At 38.5% G+C, this 14516-nt stretch overlaps 2 protein-coding genes across 3 annotated transcripts in view; one reads left to right on the top strand and one right to left on the bottom strand.

Annotated features, from left to right (window-relative positions):
- gnaz (guanine nucleotide binding protein (G protein), alpha z polypeptide) overlaps window positions 1-7111 on the bottom strand; it is a 71191-nt gene extending 64080 nt beyond the window's left edge. Inside the window, exons 1-3 of one of the 2 annotated variants that reach the window (XM_079600566.1) lie at window positions 6887-7111; window positions 6762-6812; window positions 5547-5713 (exon numbers count right to left, since the gene is read on the bottom strand). The gene's annotated coding sequence lies outside the window, so the exon portion shown is untranslated. The remainder of the gene's footprint in view (window positions 1-5546; window positions 5714-6761; window positions 6813-6886) is intronic. The other variant, XM_079600565.1, reaches the window with a different exon arrangement.
- sppl3 (signal peptide peptidase 3) overlaps window positions 7101-14516 on the top strand; it is a 28419-nt gene continuing 21003 nt past the window's right edge. Inside the window, exon 1 of the mRNA XM_079600562.1 lies at window positions 7101-7597. Within this exon, the coding sequence (XP_079456688.1) occupies window positions 7575-7597 (23 nt within the window). The 5' untranslated portion in view covers window positions 7101-7574. The remainder of the gene's footprint in view (window positions 7598-14516) is intronic.

Raw genomic sequence — 14516 nt, 5'->3', positions numbered from 1 at the left:
TACTGTAAAATGATAAGGATTATTATTAGTAGAATTAGTATTATTATATTTTTCTTAAATACTCATTTTTTATTTTACAGTGAAATATAACAAGTATGATTTCTTATTATGTTTAATTCTTATTTTATTTAGAAAAAATAATATTAGTATTATTATTAATATTAATAACAATATTTATTATTATTATTCACAAATTTTGGGGTCAAATGAAGCCCTACAAACAAGCACAGCAACAAGAGTTTTTTTTTTAAAGGGGTGGTAAATTATGATTTCACTTTTCTAACTTTAGTTTGTGTGTAATGTTGCTGTTTGAGCATAAACAACATCTGCAAAGTTACAACGCTCAAAGTTCAAAGCAAAGGGAGATATTTGCTTTTAAAGAAATTGCTTTTCAAGGACGCGCTGGTAAGGACTACACGACATTCCTCCCGGGTTAGTGACATCACCAACCCTAAAATTGACATAAACCCCGCCCCCGGGAACATGATTTATAGATTATCAAGACAGAATATAGCCGCGTTTCCACCGCGGGAACTTTCCCCAGGAACTAGGAACTTTGGGGTGGTACTCGGTGTGTTTACACCGCAGGAACCAGGGTCTAAATGAAGTTCCGGGTAAATATTTCCCCCTCCGAAAGTCCCTGCTCGCGAGGTAGTACTTTTTCAAAGTTCAGGAACTTTCGGGGGTGGGACTTGTGCGCTGAACATGCTGATTGGTTGTGTTCACGCCGCATTTTAACTGGAGGACTCCACGCAGCATTCTAATTTAACCGGCATTTTTAAAAATCTATTGCGGTTCGTGGCTTCATGCATTAAGAGTTGTCTGTCTGCAAATATGGAATTTAAAAAATAAAAAAATAAAAACCCAGCTGGACCGACGACGAGGTTCAGGCTTTATTAAGCGTATTTGTGTAACAGGAAATTTTCTGCGCGTTCGACGTTCGTCCCAGCCATCTCACATTCAATGTCCGCAATACATCACAAACACAACTACAGCACAGTTTGAATCTCCTCCATACTTATTATAAATGTGGCGCTCAAAACTGATTACTGTGCGTCGCAGACTGGGAGGAGCAGTCGCGCGCAGTTTATAATCTTCCCGGTACTTTAGACCGCGGTGTAAACGCAGAGAGCAACCGGTCTGGGGCAAAAAAAGTTCCTGGGACAAATTGTTCTGGGTAATTTCGGTGGAAACGCGGCATATGCTAATCAATGACTAGAAGATAGCTACACATAAGATACATAAATTCATCAACTAACCATTCAGAAATGTCTTGTTGCATTCTACATGTTGTCACATCTTGAGTCTCTCGATCATCTGACTCCGGTTTGAACATAAAAGGCTAAAACTTTTGTTTTATTTTCAGTGCATGTGTGTGTGAGGTAAAATGACATGAGCTCTTGAAGCTCCGCCCCCTGTGCTGGGAGCAGCAGCTCATTTGCATTTAAAGAAACAGGCACAAAACGGTGCGTTTTTTGCTTACCCTCAAAATGTGACAACTTTAACATGCTATATAAAAATATCTGTGGGGTATTTTGGGGTGAAGATAAAACTTCACATACACACTCTGGGGACATCAGATACATATTTTACATCTTGTAAAAAGAGCATTATACCAGCCCTTTAATATATATTTTAAATTGCAATTTTCCCCCCAAATAATGTAGCCCTGCTTACACTGTCCTCCATAATGTTTAATCTTTGTCTCTCAAAAAATGTTTCATGCCCCTTTAAGAAATCTGCATTGAGTAAGACATTATTCTAGTTACACAGGGTGAACAGGCCTATCAAAACCATCAAAATTAATTAATTAAATTACTACTAATATGATGCACTTGATAGGTTGTGTAAATATATTTAGGACAATAATGATCATTGAACTCCCCCACACTGTAATTCACTGGTCACTGATGCTTGATTTTCTCAATCTCTTCTCTTTCACTGGCATGCCATCTAGTGGTTAAGCATGATACTAGGCATGAGAGGAAGTAGGCGTTTTTTATACACAATAAATGTCTCAAAGGATGTTAAAAAATTCAGCAGTTTTAATAAACCATATTAAACTATCACACAATAGAATGTGTTGCATGCACTCTGTCAAGCATTCAGGGGGCTTTAAAAATGCTAGGACTTTCCAAACAAACAAGTCGGAAGCAAGAAGCTTTAAAAAGAAGAAGCTTGTGCTGTCACTTTTCCAAAAGACTGCATTTACAATTTTTAACTGCATGAGAACAGTTGAACACCGTTAACCACCTATAAATGCCATGACAGTTACCCAAAACACCCTAGCAGCAGGATAACAATTGGTTAAAAAACACTTACACCATTATAGCAAAGCCCAGGCAACCTATCAAACCTTAAAATTGTAGAAGTGGGTTTTAAATGGGCAAATAATAGGGTAATACTCTCAGCAGCACTGCAGATGATACCATAAATAAAAATAAATGTCCCGCTGACACTGGGCCTTCTCTATAAGCAACTGTTGTGGTTACAAGGGCAGATTGGGAATAATCTCCGGGAACAACAGCTCCTTGCAGATTTTTGTAATCCCAGGCTGAAGCCCCCCCAGGGGTGGGATTTATCTGACTCCTCTCTCTACCTTACAAAGACCCTGCCGTTGAGCTCTTTTCCACTCTTGAGCTTCTGGACTGGGGAAAAAGAACAATGGTGTGCCGTTTCCTGTAGTTTTGGCTTCGGTATTAGCAGGAGATTGCCATTGTATCCTCTTATTGATTGAGTCACTGATAAAGTACCCAATGCACAAAACATTTCAGGAAAGGTCAGCCATAATTGGTACACCATCTGTTTAGTATAACCTCTGCCATACAAATAAACCCAGAACCAAACTCAAGGTAAAAACTTCCCGTGACCCTTGCCAAAAAATGCTATTCAAATGAAATAACTAAATTGTGTTCCATATATACAGTATACTGTACATGATTTTTACAATGGTGATCAAAAAACTAAAATGGCTGTTTAGTATTAAAAAAAAGTGTTGGTATGAGCATGAATTTTGGCCAGGACTCTGTGGTAGAAGACATGTATATCTCAATGGGATTATTCCTGGTAAAAATAAAGGATAAATAAAGTAAAAAAACTACAAAGATTTTTTCAAATAGAGACTCTACATAAGAAACCAACTTGAAAGAAGAAAACGATTTGGTTCAAAACTGAACAATTTAGTGGAAAACACTGTCCTGTTCACTGTGTCAACTGAAATATGTCTTATAAAACAATAACAAAAAAAAATGCCTGAATGCAATATGTGGCCCCAATAAAGAATGTGATGCTTGCAATGTACTTTACAACCTACTATTTACTTTCTTATTAAATATAACATCACATCACATTTAACAGTATGCAAATACATAAATAGGTAACAATTAAAAAAAATCAATATGTGTAAGCAAGTAAGTGTATGTCTATATTAATATTCCTATACTAATATTGATTGAAAATTAGGCCTAAATGTAAAAACAATGGACATGCACACACCTTAACTGAGGAATTTATGAAAACTACACATACATATGATATATATCATCATATGATATATACATATACATACAGGGCTTGGCATTAACACCCGCCAACCCACAAATGCAGGTGGATTTCAGCAATTAATTTTTTTAATTTTATATATACATTTTTCAATTTTAGTCTTTTAAAATCTGAAATAATAAAGTATGTGCAATGAAGTGTTATCAAAAATAGATTTTTCGATACATATCGATATTAAAATATCTGAAACACTTCCAGAACTATATATGATATCAGCTGTGCTTTCTCGCTCTCTCGTCTCTCCGACAGCGAGTTGACACACAAACCCGCCTCCTCTCACTCACTCGTTTAATTTGCTCTGGATGAATATTGTTGATGTTACAGGGCTTGAATTTCGGTGTGGGATTGTGTGTATTGTGCATAATTGTACTCATCCCCGCAGATTTTGTGCTCACACACCCAAAGTGTGGCACATAAAGCTGCCTCTCAGTACTACATTGAGTTATTTTTCACTGCTTATACAGTACACTGTGCTTAAAAAGTCAAATACGCACAAAATAATGACAAAATCTTGGCAAGTATTCACGTACGTTCAGTTATGTTTTAAGTGAACTTAAACACGTATGTGCAAGTTAACAGTATAATGGATCTGTGCGTCCCTTCTTAAAGTGACAGCAGCCTAATATTCCTGCTGCCAACTTATGAGATGATATAAAATTATTTATATGCCACTTTTTCCCCAAGATATTAATGTCAAAATTGTGGCCAGTGAAAATGTTGAGTGGCTAGTAACTTTGGAAAACCACAAGCCACAGTGTCTGGTGAGCCAAAAAGTTAATGTCAAGCCCTGATAATAATATAATATAATAATAACTTCAGAGCGCTCTCCAAAGCCACTCCTCCAAAACACATGAAAATGTAAAGTGGTGATAGGAAGTACGGATCATTTTACTGATATTTAAAATGTTAATAGCCAAATTCCCCAACACATCTATTTAAGCGACGTTGATCACATTTCGAATAAAAAAAATAAAAAATGCAATGCAATCCAAGGCCAAATTATGATGAACAGAAATGATTCATTCATTGCTTAGCTGGGTCTTCAGGCTAGGCAGTCAGTTAGTTTACCTCACCTCCAAATCTGAGTCATTCGATCTTTTGTTCTTTCATTCGTTCTCTCGGGAGGTGAACTAATCATTTCTCTTTCCGGTACAGAAAGCATATCCTCTATGGGGCTGTCACGGGATGAATGAACGACTCGAACCCGAACCCGAAGACTCGAGAAGTGAACTAATCTTTTTTCTTTCCTGTACAGAACCTATAGGATGTTGAGCATGCGCAGTCAACACAACTTGTTGTTACCTAGTCAAAATGAAAAAAAGTTCATGTTCGACCCATCACTAGTGTACAGCAGGGAGCAAACAAAAGCGTCATGAGAGACAGCGTTAAAGGACAAGTTTGGTATTTTACACTTAAAGCCCTGTTTACAGATCGTAGTGTAAAATACCGAACTTACCCTTTAAACTACCACATGTCTCAAAGCACGTAACATTACAATGATAATAAACATAAACAACCTAAAGAGCGATAACCTGTACCACATGACTGCTGCAGATTCATTTCGGTGTTGATAGTTTTGCCACTGAAACGCATTGATTCAAGTCACGAACTGCGCCGAGTATAACGTCACAAGTTTTCATTTCTTTCAAAATACAGTTATGGCGTGAACGCAGAATAGGCCCCATTTACATGGTATTAAGATGCGTTTTGGTCGATCAGTTCACAAGTGGACGAGGCTAAATACAGGTGTAAACGTTGTCTAAAACGTTTTGAGCTCATCCACTTTTCCAGAGGTAGTTCAAATCGCATCAGACCGGATTGCTTTCGCAGAGTAAATGCTCATGAGGTCGAATGTGTACGAAGAGCCACAAAAGACCACCTACTGACTTAATGCGTAAACATTATGGGAAGCGCGCTTGCGGACAGGATTTAAAGTTTATCAGCTAAAGACCTAAGTTTGGTTTGAAGCCAAAAAAAAAACGTACCATGCACAATGTTCTCTCACCATTCCTGATTTCTCACACGCACTCACAGCGTTCAGCGTGGTCTTGTGTCTATCAGAGCAGAAACGAAAGCTGCTGCTCTCCGTATGTTTTTCCGTTGTCTCCGGGCGCGTCCATGTGTAAATATTTTGTCCATTAGATCGAAAGATCTGGGGAAAAAAACATACATTTACCCTCAAAGAAATCAGGACAGAAGTGGTTAAAAGAGAACAAATGAGATGGATTAAAAAAACGTGTAAACAGGAATGTGTCTCCCTCCCTTGTCTACTTGTGATCCGATCGACCAAAACGCTTCTTGTGTAAAACAGGTGTAAACAGGGCCATGAGCTCGTTGTTTTGGTTCAGGAGAAAAAATTAAAGGTGGCTGCAGTTTCGGTTGCGATGCTCAGTGACTGACGTCTGTCTACAACTCTGCCTAGCGGATCGAATGCAATGATTGGACAAACATTTGATGGTCCAATATATGTTGTGACGGAACATCCAAAACAATGATGCGTTCAGTTCTGTGCTAAATACGCTCGTTGTATGTGCATAGCCTTTAAATATGATGGTATTTTGACCAGCTGAGAACCCGTGAAGAGCTTATAAAATGTGTAAAGGAGTCAAAACAGCGGCAAGAATCCCTCTGTCACACACACAAACGATCTGCAGCGAGGAGACGCGGTTCTGATGCCTACCGAACTGTGATGGGCAACATTGCTACTATGGTGGGGGGGAAAAAACAGGTATTCTTGAGCATTCTGTCCTTTTTATGGTCTCATCTTGTGACGTCATGTCCTGTTTTTGTTTCATTGACATGTCTTTAATCCGTGTTGCATCCATATTTCATTCGAACCACACCAGAGTTAATTTTGGAAGTGGACCGAGATCCATCTTTTCAGTGGTCTCGCTCTGCCTGTTTGGTGGCACCAGGGTTCGGATGGCAGCGTTCACACTTATTCAAATGGAGTGTGAACACACCCCTTAACTTAGTGATTGCTATCGGGATGTGAAGAGACTTTCAAGCAGCATAACAAAAAATATTTCTGGAGCAAATCGTCCACCCTGTCTTTAAATGCTGCTAAAAAGCTTACACTATTCAATGGCGAGTTCCATTGTGACACCATGTGCTCAGTGCACAGTGTATTTTTAGCGTTGTTGGCAAGACTTTTTAAAGTCAGCCTATGTGTAGAAACTGACTTTCAAAAAGAAACTTACCTTGAGAAATGATAAATGGAGTAAAAATCTGACAACTAGCTTCGGTCTTCGCTAGAAAAACAGCAAACCAAAAGTTAGATGATAACAAGGAAAACAGTATGTTTAGAGTGATTTTATTTACATACCCAACATTTACACAGAAAACTAAATAAAGAGATTGCACTCTCTCTTTTTTATCATGGACTCCATCAGCTAATTATATGCAGCTCCATGGCCTTTTTAATACTTGTCCGTTTCAAATGTAGGCCTAGTATATTATTTCAGCTAAGCCAATTTTGAGAAGCATGTCAAGCCGAAACTGCAATACTGCATGTCACCTACTGGCAGAGCCTGTCCCTTCAATCTCATCTGTGTGGGCAAAGCCGTGCACGCGCACTTCTCTGCTAGGGGCGACAGTCGCGCGCTCGCCATAGAAAACAAAGCTATCCGTGCGCTTCCATTACAGCTATCGGGGCAAACCCAGCACACAGCTCTCTCTCTCTCTCTCTTTTTCTGCATGCACACCCAAGATGGGTTTGCAGCTCATCTGAGGGCCTTTGAAAGCGGGGCCTTTTGTGAGGACAGACAACCAACTGAAGTCAGCGAAACGTTTCGGTTTTTTCCCCCTGGACTGCTTTTGTTTCTTAGCCTCGGCTAGCAGCACAGCCACAATCATTGTTATTTCTGCTGCGAGCTGCCGAAGGAAACACATCGCCATGTTGTTATCAGAGGGGGCTCAGTGAAGAAGGCGAAAACCGTGAGCGTGTGGAGGAGATAATCTCGTCTTTTGAGCCGAACCTCAGTCCTCAGCCGCTGCCTGCCTGACTGACTGACATGGCGGAGCCGAGCTACTCCTGGTGAGTGCCAGCAAATATTACCATTCAGACACAAAACACCGACATTTCACCCGCTTTAACACACACATATAACCACTGTCAGCGCCTGAAAGGTTTGATTTTACCTCAGTATTTGCCGTTAATACGGCTGCATTACGCTCCGGTGAAGGTTCGAGGCGTATTTTGGGTCTAATGTAACGTTAGCCGATTACCTTAGCTCTCTTATAACTTATACGGGGTTTGGCGTTTTAATCTCAACCGCCGTAAGACCAGCATTCATTTCATTTATTTTATCTCACAAATTATTTACAATCGTTATGCTATTAAAAATACGTATTTCCCGTCGTGTGTATGTGTGTTTATTTGTAATACGGTTGATTCGGTAGAGGCACAAAGGGAAATGCAGTGCGCTAACGTGCTAACACGACCAATTCAACGTGAAACATATTAAATCAATATAATTTCATTGATTTTATCATCATTTCATCGTGTCTCGTCTGAATCATAGGCAAGTAATCGTAGATTGGGTCGTGGTGGCGGTGCTTTTGCTCATTAGCTGCTCTAATCCTGTCTTTAAGGAAGAGAGCTGTGTATATGTAAGAAATAGGCTGTGTTTTAAATATCTAGTGAGCTGACTTCATAGACAACCGGTTCGGGCGTCATACACGCACGTGAAACGTTTCAAATGTGATGCGGACATGATGCCCTAAATGCTCTCTGGGTAGACAGCACACTAGGTTTTGAAACAAGGCCGAGATGTGTAAACAAGATATTCAACTCATTGTGAACTCCGATGTCTTCATTTTAACTCTTTTCAGTTCACGCATGACGTAGCTTCTCTTGGTTAATGTGAATGACAGCATGTGACTCTTTTAGGACAGGAATTGATATAACTGGAGATAGATTGCACATTTGGTGCTCCATATGCGTTTTGTTTTGGGCCTATATTGAGATTTAGTCTTTTGCTAAAATATGCACATAATTTGCACCCTTGTATGCATAATATGTGTAATATTCAGAACATAAAATAATTGAATATAAAAAAAGTGTGTGTGTGTTAAATGCCCATTATGTACAATATTTTGTTAATGGCTGTAAGTGGATAAGTGAAATAGTGTTCAGAAGTGTATCATTGCCTTATTTGTATTTATAAGACAACTAGTGGAGTCTGTATATCAGTAGCTTATACCGATAGAAGATGATTTCTGTTATTTTCGTCAGATAAATGTCACTCATTTGTCCTAGGCCTGGTTGATGAAAAGGACTTTCCGGGAAGTTTGACTGGCGTGTAGGTGTTCATAACCGTCTGCATCTCTAATGCCTTGGCCGGGTGGCATTCAGTGACTTTTGTTTGCCTGAACAGTCGTGGTATTGTTCAGCTGGAGTTGTCGGACAGCAAAACGCTATGATTAGCCTATAATTGATTATTTAGCAGCTCTTTAATAAAGTAGTTTAAGGTAATGCACACTTGACCTAATCAGTGATCTGTCACACTGACTTATACATGCTATAGTTAATATAGTACACAACACAATATTTATTCAGTGTCCGCATGCCACAAAACTACAATTCTCAGTATTAGACGAATAGTTTGCATGTGAACAAGTAGGTCCTACAGTACACAAATCCATTTAAAAGAGTAATAGCAACTAAGCAAATCTTTTGTCTTTAATAGGCTATGGTCTTCATTCTGATGAAATGGGTATACTTCAAACATTAATATTCAAAATGCATTAGCTTAGCATGTATAAGTGTTCTTGGTTGGTCTTTAAAATATTCAGAAAAACAGGATTAAAAGAACTAACATAACCAACCTGCCTAGTATACGTCTATAATCCGTAGCTTAACGAATTAGACATTTGAAGACATATTTAATGCTCCAGCAACAAAAACTGACACCAGGGCAGTAGGCCATTAACTATAGTTGACCGTTTTTGCCTTTAAATGACATTTAAACTTAGATATAGACATCCAACAAGGTCTCAAGATGTGCTTATTTGGAAGGAAATTGCAATGCTGTTTTTAAGTAGGCTATTTATTTATTGTTATAGATTGTTGGAACTCGCTAAATGTTAACCAGTAAGTGTTGTAATCGGTGTGGAAGACAAACTTTTTTTTTTAGCCACCAGCCACAGTGGCTGGTAAATCTATATTAAGGCTGCAAGTAAAATGCATTAAATACGGCTGACCTGGAGAAAAGTGTGTAAACTCTTCACATGCGTGTGTTCTCGGTGTGCAAGTTGATGACTTTAGTCATGTCTTCAAGATATAATAAAATGTTTCTTCAAGCATGCATTTTTTGTTTCTACACATCAGGTTTCTTACTTATGTCACCTACCACAGTGGCTGGCAGATGAGTACATTTACCCACCACAGCACTGCTGTTATGCTAAGCGAAATTGTCGTTAAAGGATAAGCCATAATGACATGCCCCCAACATTTCGTGTAATGCCTTTATCATTTGCTTATAATGTGATAAAATGGATCTTTTTAAAAGTAGCCTATTGATAGTTGGGGCTGGATACATTGACACACATTTCACAATTTGAATCAATATAGATTAATTTCTGTAAATATACAGTACATATCAGCTTTTTTTTAAAAAAAGATTCTCGCAAGGAATGCCTTAAACCAGGGGTGTCCAATCCTGCTCCTGGAGGGCCACTGTCCTGCAGAGTTCAGCCCCAAATAAACACTCCTGGACCACCGAATCAAGCTCTTACTGGGCATACTAGAAACTTCCAGGCAGATGAGTTGAGGCAAGTTTGAGCTAAACTGAGTGACCGAGTTTGGTCACCCCTGCCTTATGGCACTTTTCCACTGCATGGTATGCAGGGCTCCAGACTAACTGTTTTTCCTAGGAGCGCTGTAGCCCCTAACTGAACATTTTTAGGAGCACATGCAGAACATTTAGGGGTACACCTTAAATCAACCTGCAACGCAGTTATTCACATTTCCCCCATTTTGACTGTATTACTGACAAATGCCTTGGGAATTAATAGACTTAATGTACAGAGTTACAATGTGCAGTTTTATGTGAACTTCACAGGGGCTCCAGACTAATGTTTAGCCTAAGGGCAGCAGCACCGGAGCCATTCAGTTCTACAGAAAGTATTTGGCAGCACTGTGGGACTGACAAAAATGCCCTGAGCTTAATTTGAGGTGTGGATAAAATTACCTTTAATTATCATTCATAACGTCTTAATATTTATTCAAAAGCAAAACGAGTGGAAAAAAGATATAAGAGAGTGACATTTGACATTTTGTTTCACATTTGATGCTGGGCAACGTTGTGGTTGTGCCAGCGTGACCTATATCAAATGTTGGTCGCACTGGCAGGAGCCCTGTATGGCTCGTTTAGCTTTTCCATTACAGTTTAGTACAGGTTAAAAGTGGGTGGGTCATAGACTGATCGCTATAGTTGCGCCGCCTCTACTGCCGTGACATAATCGTAAACGCGACGCACACAAACGCACAGGAGCATATCGATGGAAGGCTGTTCTTGCAAGATTTTTCCCTGCAAGACGAAGTTTGTTTGTTCAGGTTTGATGTCTTGTCGCAAATCTAATGACGCTGGTAGTGACGATTCTCTCTGACCAATCAGTGATCAGCAGTGTTTACACGTCACATTTTAGTATCGGTTCGGCTGGCTTGGAACCTGAGCTGTACCATGCAGTGGAAAACTATACAGTCAGTTGGTATGTTACAATAATTTTAAAGGTTAAAATTAACAACTGATCTGTATACAAAGATTTAAATTGCACATTAGGCAGTTTTTGTTTCTGTTTTCATGATGGATTTCTTTAAACATGCATTAAATATTAAAGAACAGCTCAAGTAACGATATAATCAGGGTGCGATTTGTGAAAAAAACAGAAGGGGGGATGTTTTTAAACATTTTTATTTATAAAAATAAATCATGAGAACATGAACTTCATCACTGCATTTGCAGGAATTGTAAAATCTTTTTTCTTGTCAACTCATGAAGTAGCCTAACACAATATTTTTACTCTTAAAGGGATACTCCACTTTTTTTGGAAATAGGCTCATTTTACAACTCCCCCAGAGTTAAACAGTTGAGTTTTACCGTTTTCGAATCCATTCAGCCGAACTCCGGTTCTGACGGTACCACTTTTAGCATAGATCATTGATTCTGATGAGTCCAGTAGCATTTCTTTCAAAATGACCAACGAGTTTCAATATTTTTCCTATTTAAAACTTGACTCTTCTGTAGTTAAACCGTGTACTAAGATCGACGGAAAATGAAAAGTTGCGATTTTCCAAGCCTATATGGCTAGGAACTACTCTCATTCCGGCGTAAGAATCAAGGAACTGTGCGGCCGTACCATGGGTGCAGCAGGCGTAATGATATGACGAAGCACCTGAAAATAGTCCCCAGCCCGGTAACTTCCAACATGACCGGGACTAAGTTTGTGTAGTTTTTAGGCGGCAAATTAGGTTTCCAAATAAATACGGTTCAGGATCAGCACCAAAGTAAATGTCATCTAAATCGTCTCTCACAAATGTCTCCATGCTACAAGGCACGCTCCCTGTGCAAGCAGGTTGTCACGTTGGTTTGTTGACGGCAAGTGCTTGGTCATATCATTACGCCTGCTGCGCCCATGGTACGGCCGCACAGTTCCTTGATTCTTACACCGGCATTTTTTGCCTGAAGAAGACCCAGTAGGGTCGAAACGTTGCCTTTTTATTAAACATGGGAGTAAGTAGCAGTGTTGCGGACATTACAATCCTTTCTTTTTAAAGTTCAGATAGAAACATGGTTCAACTTTTTTCAAATGTTTATATGCCAAACTGACAAGTCATAATGTGACTTTTAACTAGTGGTAATCTAATTGTGAAAGATGTGGACTGGCAGCTGAGTGGTTTAAGCCTCAAGCAAAGCACTTAACCCTAGATTAGTCCAGGGTGACTGGAGTTGCTGTTACTGTACTGTAAATGTACTGTACACAAAGAAACACTGAAAAGTGACAAGTAATGAATGAGGTGCCAACGTGAACTTATACACATTATACAGTTAAAAGATAATTGTGGTATAGGCTACCTCTAGAAAACAAGCCTTGTCATTTTACTAATCCAGAGCTGTCTAATAATGGCATATTGTTGTTCTATTGAATTGTTCACCAGGATGTCAGGTTTTATATAGCCTATTTATTACAGCAAACAGTTGTGTTATAAATCATCGTATTGCCCAGGACATTTTCCTATCGAAAATACTTAGTACTATATCATTGAATCACATTTCACAGCAAAAATCAATGCAAGCAAAATCAATGCAAAAACCTATATGTGCTGTGCCAAGTACAGGATATTGTGTAGTATACCAGAGCAGTTTTTACCACCACTCCTTTATGGCATATTCGATTATTGGCCTATTCGAGTTTTGTCAGCATGAATGACACCATTTTCATGATTAGTTAAAAGTGCTTCCAGAGAAACTGTGTCTTGAAGGGTGTGCTAGGCTTTAGTGCTGTTTGTCCCCAACTAATGCATGATATGGTATTCAAATTTGTGTAAATCTAAAGGTATCGGCGATCGTGTGTCACTGTGAAAGATAAATGAGGTAGTGATATCTAGGGAAATGCCAGCTCTTGAAAGCTGTGGCATGGTGCCACTTCTGCCAATCGACTGGCAATAGGCTGTTAATTCATTCAGACCTACATGTGCTAAGTGAGCAATCTGACTCGGAGAAGAATGAATTGCACCTTGATGTTGAATATGCAGCAAATAGCTTTTAAAAGAAATGGACTTAAATTGTAGAGGGAAATGCCTTTGTTTCTGCTTGTATTTGTAATCATTTTTGATTTGCACTGGTTTCCTTTTCTTCCTTGGCCTAAGTTGTGTTCTCCATAGCAGAGAACAATTTTATCAATAAAAACAATGATTAACTAGATTATTGTAGAAAGTAGATCTGTGGATTAAGGTTTGTAATAGGCCTGCAACCTTTCAATGCAATATTTACTTTTGAACAATTGAACAATATTTGAAGACTATGTGCTAATGTTTTAATGTATTATTTACTTATAATTATTATAATTCAAATGGTTAAATAAATTATACTATTAAAATAAAGTGTGTGTGTGTGTTAGGGCTGCACGATTTTGAGAAAAAACCTAATTGCGGTTTTTCTGACAAATATTGCGATTGCGGTGCGATTTTCGATTTTTGGGTTCAATACTTTTAAGTGCATAAAAGTTAAAACCTAAAATTATGAATAAAATGTGTTGTTACTTCGACACAGAGGGTTAAATAAACTACATACATAGTGATTGAGGTAATGAGATTGTTTGATGCTTCGTGATTATTAAATACCTGAACCTAAATACCAAAGAAGACATAATGGAAATTAACTTAAACACTTGGTCATTTGTTTTTAAATTCTTTAACACTGAAAAATAGAAAATGAATTCTTATTAGATTTAGATTTACAATTAGAAAAACAAAATAATTCTGTAGTCCACTGCCATTTACTGAACATGAAACTGTTATATTGCACACATTTTAAAATAAGAGTAATAATATAATAAAATAAAATAAGTAATAAAATAATAGAATTACGGTGAAAAAACGAGACAACACAGACTCGTATCAACAAAAATACTAGGCCATCTTGGTTAATGTTTCAGAAAAGTTAAAATGAGAAGAGTTAGTGTTTCCTTTAGGATTTTTTTAGCAGTGGGGAAAGGTTTAGCCAAACAACAAACACCCCTGATGCTGAGCGTAGCCTATGGTTGCTAAATGGTACCCCTGGAGCCTGTTCCTTAAGTCTGTTTACACCTATAAAATAATTTTAAAAAATGAGTGATGTGAGGGATTATTGATTGTCAAACAATATTTTGGGTGCCCGCAGCCCGCTCGCAGTGTGAAGCGCGTGTCCGCGCTATTCTCCGACATGCCCGCTCGCGGTGTGTTTTTACGCTTG

This window comes from Phoxinus phoxinus, assembly GCF_949152265.1.
Source record: "Phoxinus phoxinus genome assembly, chromosome: 23".
Lineage (NCBI taxonomy): Eukaryota > Metazoa > Chordata > Actinopteri > Cypriniformes > Leuciscidae > Phoxinus > Phoxinus phoxinus.
Note: the sequence above shows the minus strand (reverse complement) of the source record. Positions and strands in the feature narration are given on the sequence as shown.